The 14497-nt window shown below is 53.1% G+C and overlaps 5 protein-coding genes across 5 annotated transcripts; all 5 read right to left on the bottom strand.

The window, feature by feature from the left end:
- Positions 1-266: 266 nt before the first annotated feature.
- Positions 267-2731, bottom strand: AB675_2717 (Dolichyl-phosphate-mannose--protein mannosyltransferase 4; the record flags this gene model as incomplete). Its single annotated transcript, XM_018142710.1, has 3 exons — positions 267-745; positions 797-2441; positions 2498-2731. 3 exons carry the CDS (start codon positions 2729-2731, stop codon positions 267-269), a joined length of 2358 nt encoding a protein of 785 aa, XP_018004894.1.
- Positions 2732-3199: 468 nt separating this feature from the next.
- AB675_2716 (uncharacterized protein) lies at positions 3200-4302 on the bottom strand (the record flags this gene model as incomplete). Its single annotated transcript, XM_018142709.1, has 2 exons — positions 3200-4191; positions 4227-4302. 2 exons carry the CDS (start codon positions 4300-4302, stop codon positions 3200-3202), a joined length of 1068 nt encoding a protein of 355 aa, XP_018004983.1.
- Positions 4303-5564: 1262 nt separating this feature from the next.
- Positions 5565-6226, bottom strand: AB675_2715 (Transcriptional activator HAP2; the record flags this gene model as incomplete). Its single annotated transcript, XM_018142708.1, has 2 exons — positions 5565-6157; positions 6205-6226. 2 exons carry the CDS (start codon positions 6224-6226, stop codon positions 5565-5567), a joined length of 615 nt encoding a protein of 204 aa, XP_018005332.1.
- A 3951-nt stretch (positions 6227-10177) lies between these two features.
- Positions 10178-11272, bottom strand: AB675_2714 (Protein cft1; the record flags this gene model as incomplete). Its single annotated transcript, XM_018142707.1, has 1 exon — positions 10178-11272. The coding sequence occupies one exon, from the start codon at positions 11270-11272 to the stop codon at positions 10178-10180; it is 1095 nt and encodes a 364-aa protein (XP_018005130.1).
- A 50-nt stretch (positions 11273-11322) lies between these two features.
- Positions 11323-14331, bottom strand: AB675_2713 (Protein cft1; the record flags this gene model as incomplete). The annotated part of the gene is made up of 1 exon (XM_018142706.1): positions 11323-14331. The coding sequence occupies one exon, from the start codon at positions 14329-14331 to the stop codon at positions 11323-11325; it is 3009 nt and encodes a 1002-aa protein (XP_018005196.1).
- Positions 14332-14497: the final 166 nt, after the last annotated feature.

Genomic DNA, 14497 nt, shown 5'->3' with positions numbered 1-14497 from the left:
GTCTTCCTATAACGAGTCCAGCTGATACGTTCCTCGGACGGAGCAGCGACATTCATGTAGTTGGATCAGTGATTCCGAGTCTGCTCCTCAATGGTCATCGCAGGATGACACTTCAGCCTGCTCGGGAGGTCCCCGATGGTAACGTGGCAAGCATGGGTTGTTTTCCTCACGCCATGGCCATCACATCGCCTATTTATCTTTGCTTGCCACCCGAGCCCAACCTTTGCTGCCAGAGATTCCCAACTGACTCGTGACTTAAGGCCCAATCACTTCGCAAAATGCAGATCATAACTCAACCACTTCCTCCTCTGCACCTGATCCACACTCAACCCAGGCCACCCATAGGTCAACGGGAAGAAGAACACAAAGCCCCAAACCACCGCGGCGAGGATCACAATCGTCGCAATCCAAGTCCCTACCAAACTCTGCCCCTTCATCCTCTCTTTCGTGGACTGGAATTTCCTTCTCGACTTCTCCGCTGCTGTAGCGACCTTTTCTTGCACAGCTGATGGCACGTACTCCTTGGCTTTGTTGGTGATTTGTTGTTTGGTGGGCTCGAGGTCGACGAGGGGCTCGACGTTGAAGATGAATTCCACCAGAGCGCCCGTCACGAGGCATGAGGCGAGATGTGCGGGGAGGTAATGGTGCAGGAAGAGTTGCCGGCCCATGGTGTAGAAGGGGAAGTAGTGTGCTGCCCAGCAGAGGAAGAAGAAGCCCGTCGAGCTATAGAGGCGCGAACGGGTGCCTGTGGCGGGAAGTCAGTAGAGAATGGGAACATGAAAGAGTCACGACTCACGCTTGTCCAGAGAATCAACTCCTCGTCGCAGGGACAGCTGATCAGCGCCCCAGATGCCAGCAAAGACAGCCAGAATGGCGGAGGCGATCCAATACCCGACAGGATTACCCAAGAAATAGATCTGCTGACGGGTCGATTCCTGAGTCCAGAAGCTGACACCACGGAGCAGGAACGGCCACTGGAATGGGAGAGATGCGTACGGATGCGACGAAGTCAAGGCGTTGTTGTGAGCAAACATGCTTCGCTGCAATTCGAAGTACTTCTTCAGGAACGGCATGTGCTTGGCCTTACGAGGCTCCTTCTGCAATCGCGGGTTGTCCTCTGGAATATTTGTGATTTCATCCACGTACCAGATGTTGGAAGGCTGTGCAACGTTCTTGTTGCCGTTGATTTCTGCCTGCTTGTGAGCCCACTCTGGCAACGGCTTGGTGTGTGTCCACATAGCGACCTTAGTTGGGAAGTGCACCAATTTGAATTGACCGGACTTGGAGCGGAAAGGAGTCTTCGCCTTGCCTTGCTCGATTCGGATCTCGAAGAGAGTATCGTTGTGGCGCGTGTCGGCGGCCAGATCGAGGGCCACAGTGGTGAATTCCTGGTTTGTCGGGAAGGTGGGCGATGCAACATCATGCGTGAGTAGGATGGTATCAGTCACCACATGTCGAAGCTTGACGACATCGTGATTCATAACGGGTGATCCACGATGAGATCCGTCTGGATTCGGAGTATTGGGCAGGATCTCCCAAATGTTGTTGGTGTCGTTGAATGGGTAGCCCGTGACTTGTTGACCCTGGCTTGAAATGCGACCATCGTCATACCTCAAAGGATACTTCTCCAAGTGGCTATGAAGATAGGTCTTGGTGTCCTTGTGCCGTAGAGTGATCTGATCGTAATACAGAATGTCGAGGGCCGATGCATGCATTATGTTGTCACTGAGCGTCTCCTGAAATTCCGGTGTCATGAAATCGTCGCCAGGCCCGGACCTCGTAAGGATTGCAAAGTGGACTTGGAACCAGAAGAGGTAGAAGAAGAAGGGCACGATGATGAGACCGACCGCACGGGCAGCAAAATGCTTGCCAAACGTGATCATGTCCAACGCACCTTCCTTGCGGTTGATGTCGAGCAAGTCCCACAGGTCAATGCAGACAGCAGCACCAACAGTGACGAAGATGAAGGTACCGACGTACTTGACAGAGATGACACAGCTCATGCTGAAGCCAGTTAAGAGCAGCCACTTCCACCATTTGCGGCCGAAGGCATTGTGCCTTTGCTTGTAGAATCGAACGTAGCACAGAACGCTGGTAGCCATGAAGAAGACCAGAGTCGCATCCAGGAGGATCAAACGTGTCTGTCCAATGTGGGCGTTGTCGAAGAGAACTAGACCCGCTGCTAGAACACAGGCGGGCAGCGAGTAGCCAGACTCCCACATGATGAGGAAGACAGTCGGCACCGTCAAGGCGCCCAGCAGCGCTGGCAGGGCACGGTAGGCGACATATGGGACATTGTTGCTGATGTAGGAATCGCCGATGTTCTCGAACTTGAAGTCGCCATCGTAGCCAACAAGCCAACCGACGAGTGCGAAGAGGAGCTTGCCGAGAGGAGGGTGGACGTCGAAGAAGTAGGTGCGTTGGAGGTAGTACGAAGCGAACTGATCAGTAGCAGATTAGTTGGGCTGTGGCCTGGTCAAGATCGGTGACTACATACCTTTCCGAAGTGGACTTCATCGAAGACGACCTCGTCCGGATGGCTGATGCCAAAGAATCTCGTCAGGAAGGCCAGGACAATGATGATACCCAAAGCCAGCTTGTAATCCCATTCATTGACTGCGCCCTCTTTGGTCGAGTTCAGCAGGCTGTCGATGTCATCCTTGAGTTTGCCATTGGCTTTGTGCTTGTCCTTGCCGCCACGCTGCCGTAGCGTGCTGTCTTGAGTCGACATTGATCCGTGCCCCCTTTGGTGTGGGGTGCTGTTGTCGAGGGTGAGACAGGTGGTGTAGGCGGGCTCTGAGGTGTCTATACTGGTGGATTCGAACAAATTATACGGTGCAACTGCACGTTCAGGGCGGAAACATTAAAATGAGGGCACGAGCACCTCCAAAGAGTGAAAGAAGATGAAGAAGAAGCAGTTGCAGTGAAGCGTGAGGTGAAGGATACATTATTTGATTCAGCACACTTGTCCAAATTATTTCGGGACGCGTGCCACGCAGCGCGCCCCTTACGGGGCCAAGCTTCTCCATTTCCATCTCCTCATGCTTCGAATGCTTCTCTCGCCGTTCCATGGTCCCTGCAGCTCATGCCTCCTCATTGTATGCTATCAACACCGACGTCGTTGTACCTGCTATGCAATTTTCAAGTGCACACAGAGTACCCCAAATGCGTGCTCCAGAGAAATGCAAGAACGACTCTCTCAATCGTCCTGGTCAAAAATGCTCAGCGCCTCCAACTCGCGATTGACAATCCTGTCAAATTCCTCGCGGTCAATCCCCGCGCTCTTAGCCAGCCGGTACATGCTTTTCATCGATGTGCTGATATGCTGCCGTATTCCGACCTCAGAAGCATTAAACCTCTCTGCTGAATCTTCCAATCGAGCAATCGTGTCTGACCCGCCTCGTGATGATGGTGAGGTAGGAATTGGTTGTTGCATTTCTACGTTCTTTTCGTCGCTGTTGTCGTCTCCCTTGACATCCTGGTCTTGATATGGCGGCGGACTAGTGCTTCGTTCCGTAGGCATGCTCGGAATGGTCTCGAGCGCATGCCCGTTCAGGGTCGTTTCCATGCCATCCTGCATTTCTTCGTCCAGGTCGTGATTGTCCATGGCTGGCTGCACGTCGTTGTAGCGAGCATAGTAATCATCTTCCGACGATCCACCCGCACCCGGCTGCACAGATGCTTTCCGCATAGGTGTCCGTCCTGGCGTCTCATCGTACATTGCCCAGTAGTCATCCTCGTCGTTCTTAGGCGCCGACAGGTTGGTCGCCGAAGGACCCTGGTGCCCATCTGCCGCTCGGAGCGCCTCGTCGACTATCCTCGCCGACGACGTCTCATTAGCATGCTGTATCGTCTTCGACCACGACTCATCCGTCTCCGCCGAAGGCAGAATCTCCGCAAGCTTCCATGCGCTCCCGCCTTCCCCACCCGTACACCACAAGAAAACCGGCGTGAAAGGCCACTCCGATAGCTGCAATTGCGCCCGCAGCGTCTCCTCGTCCAACCTCTTATATGTCACCGCCTCAACGTCCCCAATCTCAATCTCGCCCGAAACAGGATGCGGTTCGAAGGTCGCATTCTCGACCTGCTCTTTCAAGGTTTCCGCTTGGTTGGGATCCCAGCAAAGCAACCTAAGCCAGCTCTCGTGAGGGTCAAGGTTGAGCTGCAACCGCTGTCGTAGTATAGGCGACACTAGAGGCAGTAGCGCAGGTGGCGGCCGTCTCGACGCAAAGGCCGTGGCAGGCAGGCTAGTATAGGTGGGAGGAGGCCTTGAGGGTCGGGAGGGTGTATAAGCTCGACCATTGCGAGGCTCTTACTATCTCAGCAGCATCGAAGGCCTGTGTAGTCGTACGGAAGCTGCAGCAAGCGAGTGCAGGAAAGTGTGATGGTGTGATAGTCTCGATCTGTCAGTGCCGTTGCAGAGGCGCTGATCAGTTCCAGGCAGTGCGCACGTGCAAAGCACTCCCGATCGCTTGTCCAGCCGCTGAGTGTCTAGGTGTGGTGAATGATATGTTCTGCAAGTATACTCCAGCCTCTAGTAGTAATGATACTTCTAAGCTCGGAAGGGAATACTGTTTGCGTGCTCAAGATGCAGGAAGCATGCCCGGAGTCTCGGGCGTCCACGTTTACTACAGGCTGCTCCCGCTCGACCGACCGACGTCAGCAGGGCACTGGCTTTCCATCACATGCCAGCCTTGGCGCATGGAGATCGATATCCGGGGGACGAAGACACGCATATCCAACAATATTCACTTCATTCGAAAGAAAGACTTTTTGAGTCCAATAAGTCCAAGTCGAAATACTATGATTATGTACGGTGTGCAGATGTCGCAGGAAACTACGATGTCCACAAGAAAATGGATCTGACCATCAAGGTAGATCAAGAAATGAGCAAGTGGTCCTTCTTCCGCAACAACCAGGAGCCCCGAGCCCTCCCAGAGCCAACCGGCAGTCCAAAGATTTGATAGTTGCTCGAAGCAGTGACTAACTCCGGCTGCTTCTTCTCGAACGCTGGTCAAGCGTGGTCTCAGCCACTCAAGAATCTCTGAAAGGCATTCTCTTCTCCCTTGCGGTCTGTTGAACCTAGCCCAAATCAGTGGAAACTGATTGATGGCACCAGTCCAAAATCGCTTCCTCCCGCAGTAGAAATGCTGTCCACGTTGCGCGAGCATAGCAGTTGCCTGATCTTTCTTTCATCCCGCTTCAACAAGCTATTCCGAGTGGTCGCTTTGCGTGCATGACGGTAGCGACAGTCCCCTTTCTGATGCAATGACACTCCTCCTAGGGGATCGTTCTGACTCAATGAAATGTGCTAATGACGGGGTATCTCGATGAACATGAAAGGAAAGTTTGTGTGGAAGCCCGAGTCCGGACGACCTTGATCATCTGCACTGGCGTGAGCCCATGACCCTCTTCTGTTGTATTATTGTCGTTCGTTAAGGTATGCGTCCGTCCCAGAGCCCTTCCGAGCAAACAGTGCGCTTGCTAAAGGACAAATCCTCCCTCGTGCAGGACAAAAGAAATTGTCGTTATGCTGGGTTGCATGCGGGTACTGGCGCAGATCTTTAGTCGTCCTCCGCCTCGTCATCTTCGTCCTCTTCTGACCCAGTAGGCTTGCTCTTCTTAGCAGGCGTCTCGTTTTCGTTACCTTCTGCTTTTCGTTTGGTACCGGAGCCGGCACTGTCTGTCTTCTTGCTAGCTGGAGTGGTGTTGTTCAGCAGTCCCAGCGGGTCTTCTCCTCGATCCATGGCAGCCACCTCGTCTGCTGTCAAAAAGCGACCGCCTGGGCCGCGTGGCCTGCGCATCGCATGGTTATGACGGGATTCGTGTAGGTATGGCTTGCGACCCTTAGACGTCAACCTGAGCTGTTCTTCAAGCTTTTGGCGCGCTACACGTCTCTTCAGTATGCGATGGAATTGCTTTGCGTTGACATAGAGTGGGGATTCTTCGGCGCCGCCACCACTGACCATCTCCTCTTGTTGTGGCTGAGGAGGTGGCATGCTCGGAGGGACAGTCTGACGAGGCATGTTATGATTCATCGCTGGCTGTGAGACTTGGCCGTGGGGACTGCTGAGATGTTGGCTCATTCTTCGCTGAGAGCTACCCATGCCACCAGCTTGTTGCATGCCAACACCTTGACCCATCGATGGAATCTGACCTACATTCGTCGTTAGTGGCAAACCGCTGGACATGAAGTTGACTTACCGGACGCAGCTGCGGTGGCCATTGCGGCTGCCTGAGGTACGGTCATACCATACCCCTGTGACATATTACTTGGAACGCCGACACCATATTGGCCATAGGCCATCGACTGCGATGGTTGTTGATAGTGGGTTTGAGTTTGGGAGGCAGAATCGGTGATGCTTGATTAGGGTTCTGCAGGTGCGATTGTCCCGACGGCGATGTCAACGCGCCTGGACCGCCTCCCTGCGGTGATGTTTGATAACCACTTTGCATGTGGGGATGCTGGGTGTGTTGGTATTGCTGAGGTGGGTACTCCATCTTGGACGCGTCTCAGTAGGAATGGGGGTATATGCAACTAGGTTGGACGTTCCGGGTGACAGCAGCAAGCCGCAGATAATCGCCACGGATAGTGGTCAGATCACTAATGGATGGTGAAACTGAGTCGATTAAGCGCAGCCGGTGCGGCACAGGCAAGGCTTGTGGAAGTAGCAAGGAGTAGGCGCAAGTCGTGGATTGTGTTCCCTGAGCGCGAGGCACAAGAAGCGTCGTTCGGTGCTCTGATTCGAGGGCTCTTATGTATCTGGGGTGTCGTTAGCTGCAGCTGAGACTGATCACTGGACGTGTATGGCCAGTCGGCGTTGGGAGCGGGCCAATACTAACCTCACGACAGGACTCCAATTGCTTCGCTTTTCGAAGTCGACTATGCGCTTTTGTTTGCGACAAGCAGACTTTAATTCAAGAGTCGTATGTGCAAAGTTGGAGGGCTATTCTGGCGGAGGCTGAAGCAAGCTCCAGGTGACGTGAATCGGCTTGTGATTTCGCCCTGTGTTGGGCACTCTTGCAGGAAGAGCCGGGATTGCAGCTACGCTTGATGCGTTGTCAAGCTGCGAACTGAGTGCCCGGAGTGTGGCGCAAGATGTTCGCCTCACAATGGTATTGTTGATCGGTCTGCTGTTGCGTCTTCGTGCTTGCGCAATGCGGCTGGCGCGCGTTGCTTTGGGATGTGCGGCTCAAGAGCGAGTCAGCAAGCTTTGAGGTCGCGATGGCGCAAACTAGAAGTGGACACGACAGGATAGGTGAAAGAAGCGCGTTGAAAACGACTGTTTGGCTGTGTTAGCAATGTCATGTATCAGCAGTGGTCGGGTGTAGAGATCATTGGAGAGGGAGGGGCTGGTTATGCATGATGCGCTGGCAGATGTGGGATCGAGGCAACTCACCTGGCACCTGGCACCTGGACTTAGTCTGTGTGAGGTCTCGGTGGCTATAATTATGCCTGCGTCGGGATGTGTCGTAACACTGTCTTTTCGCTTTAAGCGAGCAAGTGTTGGAAGAGGCGGTCACTACTGCGACGCGGTGTATATTGCGTGTTCCGGTAGACCAGATCGAGCAGTATCGATATCCAGATAGGTTGCGACTTTCGTGTCAACAGCGCGTGCGATTGGAGTACCTAGAAGTGGTTTCTCACTGCTATTGGCGACTTTTATGATGGAAATGCGGCGACGAGAAGCTGGTTGGACAGCTTCTGGCGGTGGATTTTGTGGCCCAAGGCAGTTCCAAGGTGACAAGGCCCGGAGGATAGGTACAGCCACGTGATGAGACAGTGTTCCGCTATCAGCGCACGAGCCGGGAGCCTCGAGCAAAGACTCGATAAAAAAGTATTGAATCAATCAGATTCAAGAACAGCCGTGACGAGTTGATTGGATTGGCCCAGGTTTTAGTAGAAGAAAGAGGGCCAGAGAAAACTGGCAGACGATTGGGAAGGGAGGAGAAAGTGGAGGACTCGGGGCTGAGGAAAAGGAAGGCCGCGGATCGACGATGATTCAGACGCGCTTGGCGAGTCTAGCCTGAAGAAGCACTTCAAATAATCGTGATGCTTTTCGGAGCACTTGTCGACCTCCGACGTTTGTTGCTGGCTCTTCAAGATCGTTGTTATTGTTGCCGCCGACGCTGACGAAGGTTATTGCGAGTTGCACGACAGGACTGATCGTGGACATGGTCGTGCCTGCGATATGCAATATGGGAGACCGAGCTGCATCCATGTACAAGTAATCGAAATCGCCGCGCGTTGACAAAGCTCTAATCTGGTCTACTACACGCGTTGGACGCGACTTCTGCAAGCAACGATGATGTTTGCTCCCGTCCCTACTCTGTCAACGCTCTCGCAGGCGCTGTACCTACTATTCGTACGTGGACATTGCGGCTCTCAACGTATCGTGCTACTGAAATTCAGCGACTTGATGGCTGTCTAAGTCTGCTGGTCGTCTTCCACTGAAGGACATTCATGGGCAATAGCCTCTTCTGTCGTACGACCTTCTTCTCTTCACACACAGGGTAATTGTTGGCAAGGATTGGCCCTACCGACCCTCGGCTAAGGCAGAAATGATGCAACTTCTGTCGGTTCCTTTGCCTTGATTTGATTAGCCGCCCGCTAGCATCACGAACTCTGCTCGTTTGCAATTCTTCAGAAAGCGCCTGTTTGACACTCTTGAAACATGGGAAGGAGGCGGTAAGCGCTGGTTGTTTGCTGTCGAGATCAAACTCATCGGCCAGCGTGCATCTAGAACTCCGAGCAAGTAGCAGCAGCAGCGTCATTGCAGGGAAGAGGCGGTCGCCTGGCGTGAGTTGACCGCCAGAATGACGGTGCTGTGTCAGCTCGATCGGTGGCTGGGGCGGTGGATTTCTGAGTAGCTAGGCATACACTTCGTAATCATGTGGTGCTCTGGACATCAGGATAAAAGCCATATCCTTGTCAGACAAAGTCACGGGACAGCAAGTTTTCGTGCCCGACGGCTGCATTGTTAAGGATGCGTTGTACTTTTGCCTCCTGGAGGGGTCGGTGGCATTGTCGCACAATTGTAACGCTTTGCAAGCTGAGGCTCTGCCATACGGCTCAGACTGGTCCTCAAGGAGGCGACGTTAGTAGACGCACGGTTCTTCAGATTATTTTCCAGCCTTTGAGAACATCTCATGGACCGGGCCATGCCTCTTTCCAATCGGAACATTATTGAGCCAACTCGAGTACCGAGAAAAATTATTTAGTGTGCCCAATCCGCAGTGAGATGTGCCCAAAGAGACGTGCCATTGGCTCGAGGCTTGTATAATTTTGCGGAAGTCACTTCAAGGTACCTTGTGGCCAAGCGTATGATGATTGGCTTCTGTTCAACTTCACTCCTAATCTTCTCACGATGGCGATGAGATGGTGAGACCGAAGAGAGTGGTGGCGGGATGTGACCTGCCGATCACGTTTGCAGTGGAATAGAGTACGGACGTATGTGTCCGACATGCGATGTGATCGGGAGACACACAAGCTACGGTAACTCCTGTGCGATGACTACCATTGCCAACATGTCTCCGCTGAATGAATGACAGCAGGCAGTGACTTTTCGACTCTGCCTGGCGCAAAGCACAGTGAAAGACTCATGTCCGAATCAGTGAAGGAACTGTTTCGGTTTGCGACGGATCTTTACTTTGATCGTAGAGCATAAATAGGTACCATGTCTTCGACTTCCTATCTCCTTCGCTCCTCTGCCAGTCCGTCCACTATGTCATCGGCGACCTATTGCCATACCTTGGTAGCTCTACGGACTGCTACCAGGTGAGGCAAGTCTCGTCAGCGATGAATGACACACAGCAAAGCAGCACGTCGACACGACCTGACTGCCATCATCCCTGCGATGCTGTGACGGTGCTATTCGTTGCTTTGTCAATAGGCGAGGCTCATTCATTGATCCGCCCTGCTGCCTGCGAGCCTGGGCTATGTAAAGAACCGCACGATATGCGCAAGAAAGGGGGAGGCACGAGGTAAGCAAGAGGGAAGGGAAACGATTGTATGATGGCCTCTATTCCGCGCTTCTGCGGTGTTTTTCTGAGCAGCCGACCACCTGACAGGACTCTCATGACCCGATGCAGTAATCGAGTCAGACCGTGAGGAGTCCCTCATTCGTCGCGAGCTTCCTCGAGAGTGAACTGTGCCAAATGGTGGAGTACGATGCTTTCAAGCCATGAATGCCATTCCACCTCCAAGTCCTAGCACAACTTCCAGATCACCTCGCACATCCCACACCGCTCGAGCTCCTGCCTTGTCTGCCGTGTTTGCCTTATGGTGACTGTTCAGATCCAACCATCGCTTGACCACATTGCCATCGATTACTCCTCTCCCACCCATTCCGTCCGTTTCCACAACGCGGTAGGCACGTGGGTTCAGGCCACAAGGCTGATCCATGTTGCTGATTAGTATGTTTTGAAGGGCGGTGAGGCGACGGTAGGCAGGCTCGTCGAGAGTAGTAATGAGAGCGATAGCACCGGAGGAATGTGTGATGAGCAGTTGAGCTTTGGGTCTGACGACAGGGCTGTCCACATGCATGACTTCGGACGATCGTGGAGAGGAGGCATCGATGTTGTTACTGGTCGGTGGCGCTTCGTAGGATGTTGATGTCCGGGGTAGAAGTGTCATCGTGGTTGGTAAATCACCTGTATGGAAAGTGCTGCGGAGGAGAAGCTTTTCGCCGCGCTCGGATTTGGGGTTCTCGGGATCGTACTGAAGGAAGCGCAATTCGCCATCGCCATCAGAGGCGATAACGAAGAGCTCCTTGTTGTCTTCTGAGGGTAGGAAGTCTGCGGCTGAAATAGATGGATTCTCGAGGTCACGGCTGAGGAGCTGCATCTTGTACGGCTCTTCACTATAGCCGATCAGCCACAAGCCGGAGAAAGCATCACCGAGGATGCAGAGCCCAGTGCCAGTGGGGGACTTTGAGATGGATGTGTGAAATCGCATATCCATAAAAGCCACCGGTAGGATCGAAAGATCTTCCCTGAGACCTCTGACCATGGTCTTCTGTCCCTGAGCAGCAAGGACAAAGCCTTGGCTTCCGACTGGACTAAGCGTGGTGACAGCGCCGCGTACTTCTTCCGAACTCAGCAGCTTTAGCTTGAGATCGGACTCCGACACGCCAGGACGCGGAACCACCTCAGCGACCGAGAACAGGTAGATATGACCTCTGGTGACAACGCTCTCCCCTTTGATAGTGCCGGTACCAACTACGACGAGTTCCTGTTGTCGATGAGTGATCTCTGAGGTCTCTAGTACCATGGTCTTGACGTCTAGGACTCGTTCATCCGTGTCAAAAGTGTAGCTAGAAATCACATTGTGGGTTGATGAGGAAATGAGCTGGATTGTGGATGTCCAACTTGTTGGGAGGAAGCTGCTTTGTTCTTCTGCCCATTCCGGGTGCCACTCATCATCTTGAGGCAATTGAAACGGGGTAGCTCATGAGTGGCAACGACATAGGACGCTGTACCCTCGTAGTACGCCAGGGAGGAAACTTCGCTTCCTAGAACTTTGCGGCGTGCAACCCAAGGAGACAGTCCGAGGACGAGGTCTTCCGGTATTGAGGTCTGGCACAAATCATGGCTGTCGTCCACGTAGATCAGATCAGAGTCAGATTGACCCGCGGCGCAAAGCGCGACGATCTGTCCTCTCTCACCCAGTGGATAAATATGAAGTGCGCTTGACGCTGTTTTGATTAGTATTTTAGCAGTGTCGCCAGGTATCAAGACAGCAGCATACCCAGAAGAGACTACTGGCTGCATGGGGGGCAATGTCTGATCTGCTTCGCCGTCCTCCTCCGCCGTCGAATCGTTGTTAGTGTAGTCGGCATTGTGAGTGAGAACTTTGCGAAACTTGAAGGAGCCTGCAACTTCTGGACTGGAGAACGGCTCGTAAACTACAACATCGCCGGTTGTATTCCGTACCACCAGATGAGGGTGTGTATATGCTTCGTCGCCGACGTCATACAGGGTTGCTGCGGCTAAGTCGTCCCCGTTGCGCCAGTGCTTCTCGATCTTGACATCTGGCCCAAGCTGAGGCGTCAAGAAGCGCGTGCTGTCGAAATGGAAAATCTGGACCTTGAGGTTCGCAAGGGGTGTAATCGAAAGGGCACCGTTTGTAGCGAGGCATACTAGAAGGACAACCGGCTCCGAGGATGCAGAGAGAAAACGAGATGATTGGAAGTAATCGGCTTTGTCGAGATACAATGATGCAGAGGTAAAGTTAGTCCCAGCGAATGTTGTAGGCAACTCGAGCTCCTCAAGTTCGCCGCTTTTATCGGCTTTGAGAAGCATGAAAGTCCGATCATCTTTAAGAATCGTCATGTATGGCTCAGCGAAGTCGGCACTTACTGCCCTTGCGAGCAGGTCTTCATCTTCATCCACGATGGGGAGAATTTGCGAAACATCGAACGCCGCATCATAAACTCTGATCTCACTGCCAGTCAAGTAAATTGTATGCTGTGAAGTGTCGAACCTTCCCACGGCAATGGGCTTGCCCTGTATATCTTCGAAAGCAGTGTCGTAGACTCGAGACATGCTGCCCTTGTCGTTCGACCATAGTGATGAAGCGAGGCCGTCACTCGGCGTGTTTTCGGAGACAATAAAGCGACTGCTGGTGCTCGCGCCTTTGCAACAGGACCATATTGAAGTAGCTTTGCCATGCCCTAGTCGTCTTTTGGTGGTGGGATGGATGGCTTGTGAATAGAATGCAATGCCTCCAGATTTTTGCTTCCCATAGGAGACGGCAAACTCCAGACCTTCGGCGACACGAGCCGATGTCGATTCAGCATCATCATCTTCTCGTTTCCTCTTGCCAATCTTGCCGAATGCGCTTTGATGCAGAGGAGCGATTGTCGGTAGTGTATCAAGGACAGCTAATTTCGTGTTGCTAGAATAACCATTCTCGACAAGACCACCATTGACGTTTGCGAAAATATCGTCCTCGTCATCATCACTGTCTTCATCGTCGCCACCAACACCAGCTGCCGTCTCATCTGCCCCACTCGTGGAATGTCCATGACCGTTGAGTACAGGTTGCACTCGAGATGTCTGACGTTTGAGGTTTCCCGGACGCACTTGTTGTCCAATGAGAACACAGTCCGCCTCGTCGCTGCCAATGAAGATCTCACCGGATATGAGCACTGCCGTACATGTGGACCTGCCTCGAACCGCGTGTGACAGGGAAAGATCGTCCAGCTTCTTCAGTGATATGCCCGAGACGGATCTCCCATCCAGGCGGAAGGACAAGACCGCCAGAGCACCCGTTCGGAGGATTATCAGTATGTCTCCGTTCGACCTGTCCAGCTGGACAACCTGGCATCCTTCGAGACGCAGACCATGTTTCGACTGATCAGTTAACGGAAATGCGGATGCCTCTCTTGCGAACTCGTTCACCGCAATGCCGGTGGCTTTGCCTCCTTGATCAATGTGTATGAGTTCATTGCCGCCAATGAGCAGACTTCCACTAACAGGCAGTGGCAGTCCAACAACCGTGTTCAGATCGTTGGGCAAGTTTGGCACCGTCTGCAAGTTCGTCGAAGCTCGTTGATCGAGATCCAGGGCGTAGACCGAATAGGTCATGACATCTTTGCGTTCGGCAGCCATGTTGCTCGATCGCGCCGAAGTGCTATACAAGATGCCAATCGTAGGGTCTCGGTACTCATGTAAGAACGTCAAATCAACTGGATGAAGGAGTACCGGGTCCAGGGTCGTCATAGGCAAAACGAATGACGGAGAATATGGAGTTCTGTGGCCATCGGCGGCACCATTGGCAGTGGACATGGTTCGATCAAAAGCATTGCCTTCGCCTACATCGTCCATATCACCGTCTTCCAGGTCGTCAACCTGCTGGTGGAATGGGACTATGGCGAGATTGTTTACTCCAAAGTTGAAGGCTGCGCATCGGCTGTTGGGATCGATGCTGAGGTGGCTGACACAATCACGCAGATCAGGGAGCCATGGTGCGGATTGCAGAACATGATTCTCGTAGAAGTGTATCGAAATTGTTGAGATACTGTTCTGTGAAGCGTCCCATTCCACCAAGCTCAGCTTTGCATCGCGAAATGCGATCAAAATCGCATCTCCGCCACTTTTCGTGTTCTCCAGTCGAACGCGTCCGATGCCAGTGATGGTGCCAGCCAAGTGATATTCCCTGATCAACGCAAGCTTACTCTCGCTGCTGTCATTTGAAGTCACTCTTCGGTAGATCTGAAGCAAAGATCTCCGCGCGACTATCAGGTTGTTACCATCGGAGGACGTGAACGGCAATGCGAGAGAGTGCGTGACGCCCGAGGCAGGCACGAGCTCTGAATAGCACTGCATTGCTCAGGCTAGCAAGGGTGATTCGAGCATCCAGTCAACCGTAGATCACCCCTTGAGACCAGACATCGACTAGCACGGCCGCCGGCGACCCGAACGATGCGAGACGGTCCTTTCGAGCGCTTCCGACGGACTTCGAGATCTACAATGCGATGACTTGGCGAACGGT

Source organism: Cyphellophora attinorum (genome assembly GCF_001299255.1).
Source record: "Cyphellophora attinorum strain CBS 131958 chromosome Unknown Contig2, whole genome shotgun sequence".
In the NCBI taxonomy this organism is placed as follows: domain Eukaryota; kingdom Fungi; phylum Ascomycota; class Eurotiomycetes; order Chaetothyriales; family Cyphellophoraceae; genus Cyphellophora; species Cyphellophora attinorum.
This window is presented reverse-complemented; position numbering and strand designations above follow the sequence as displayed.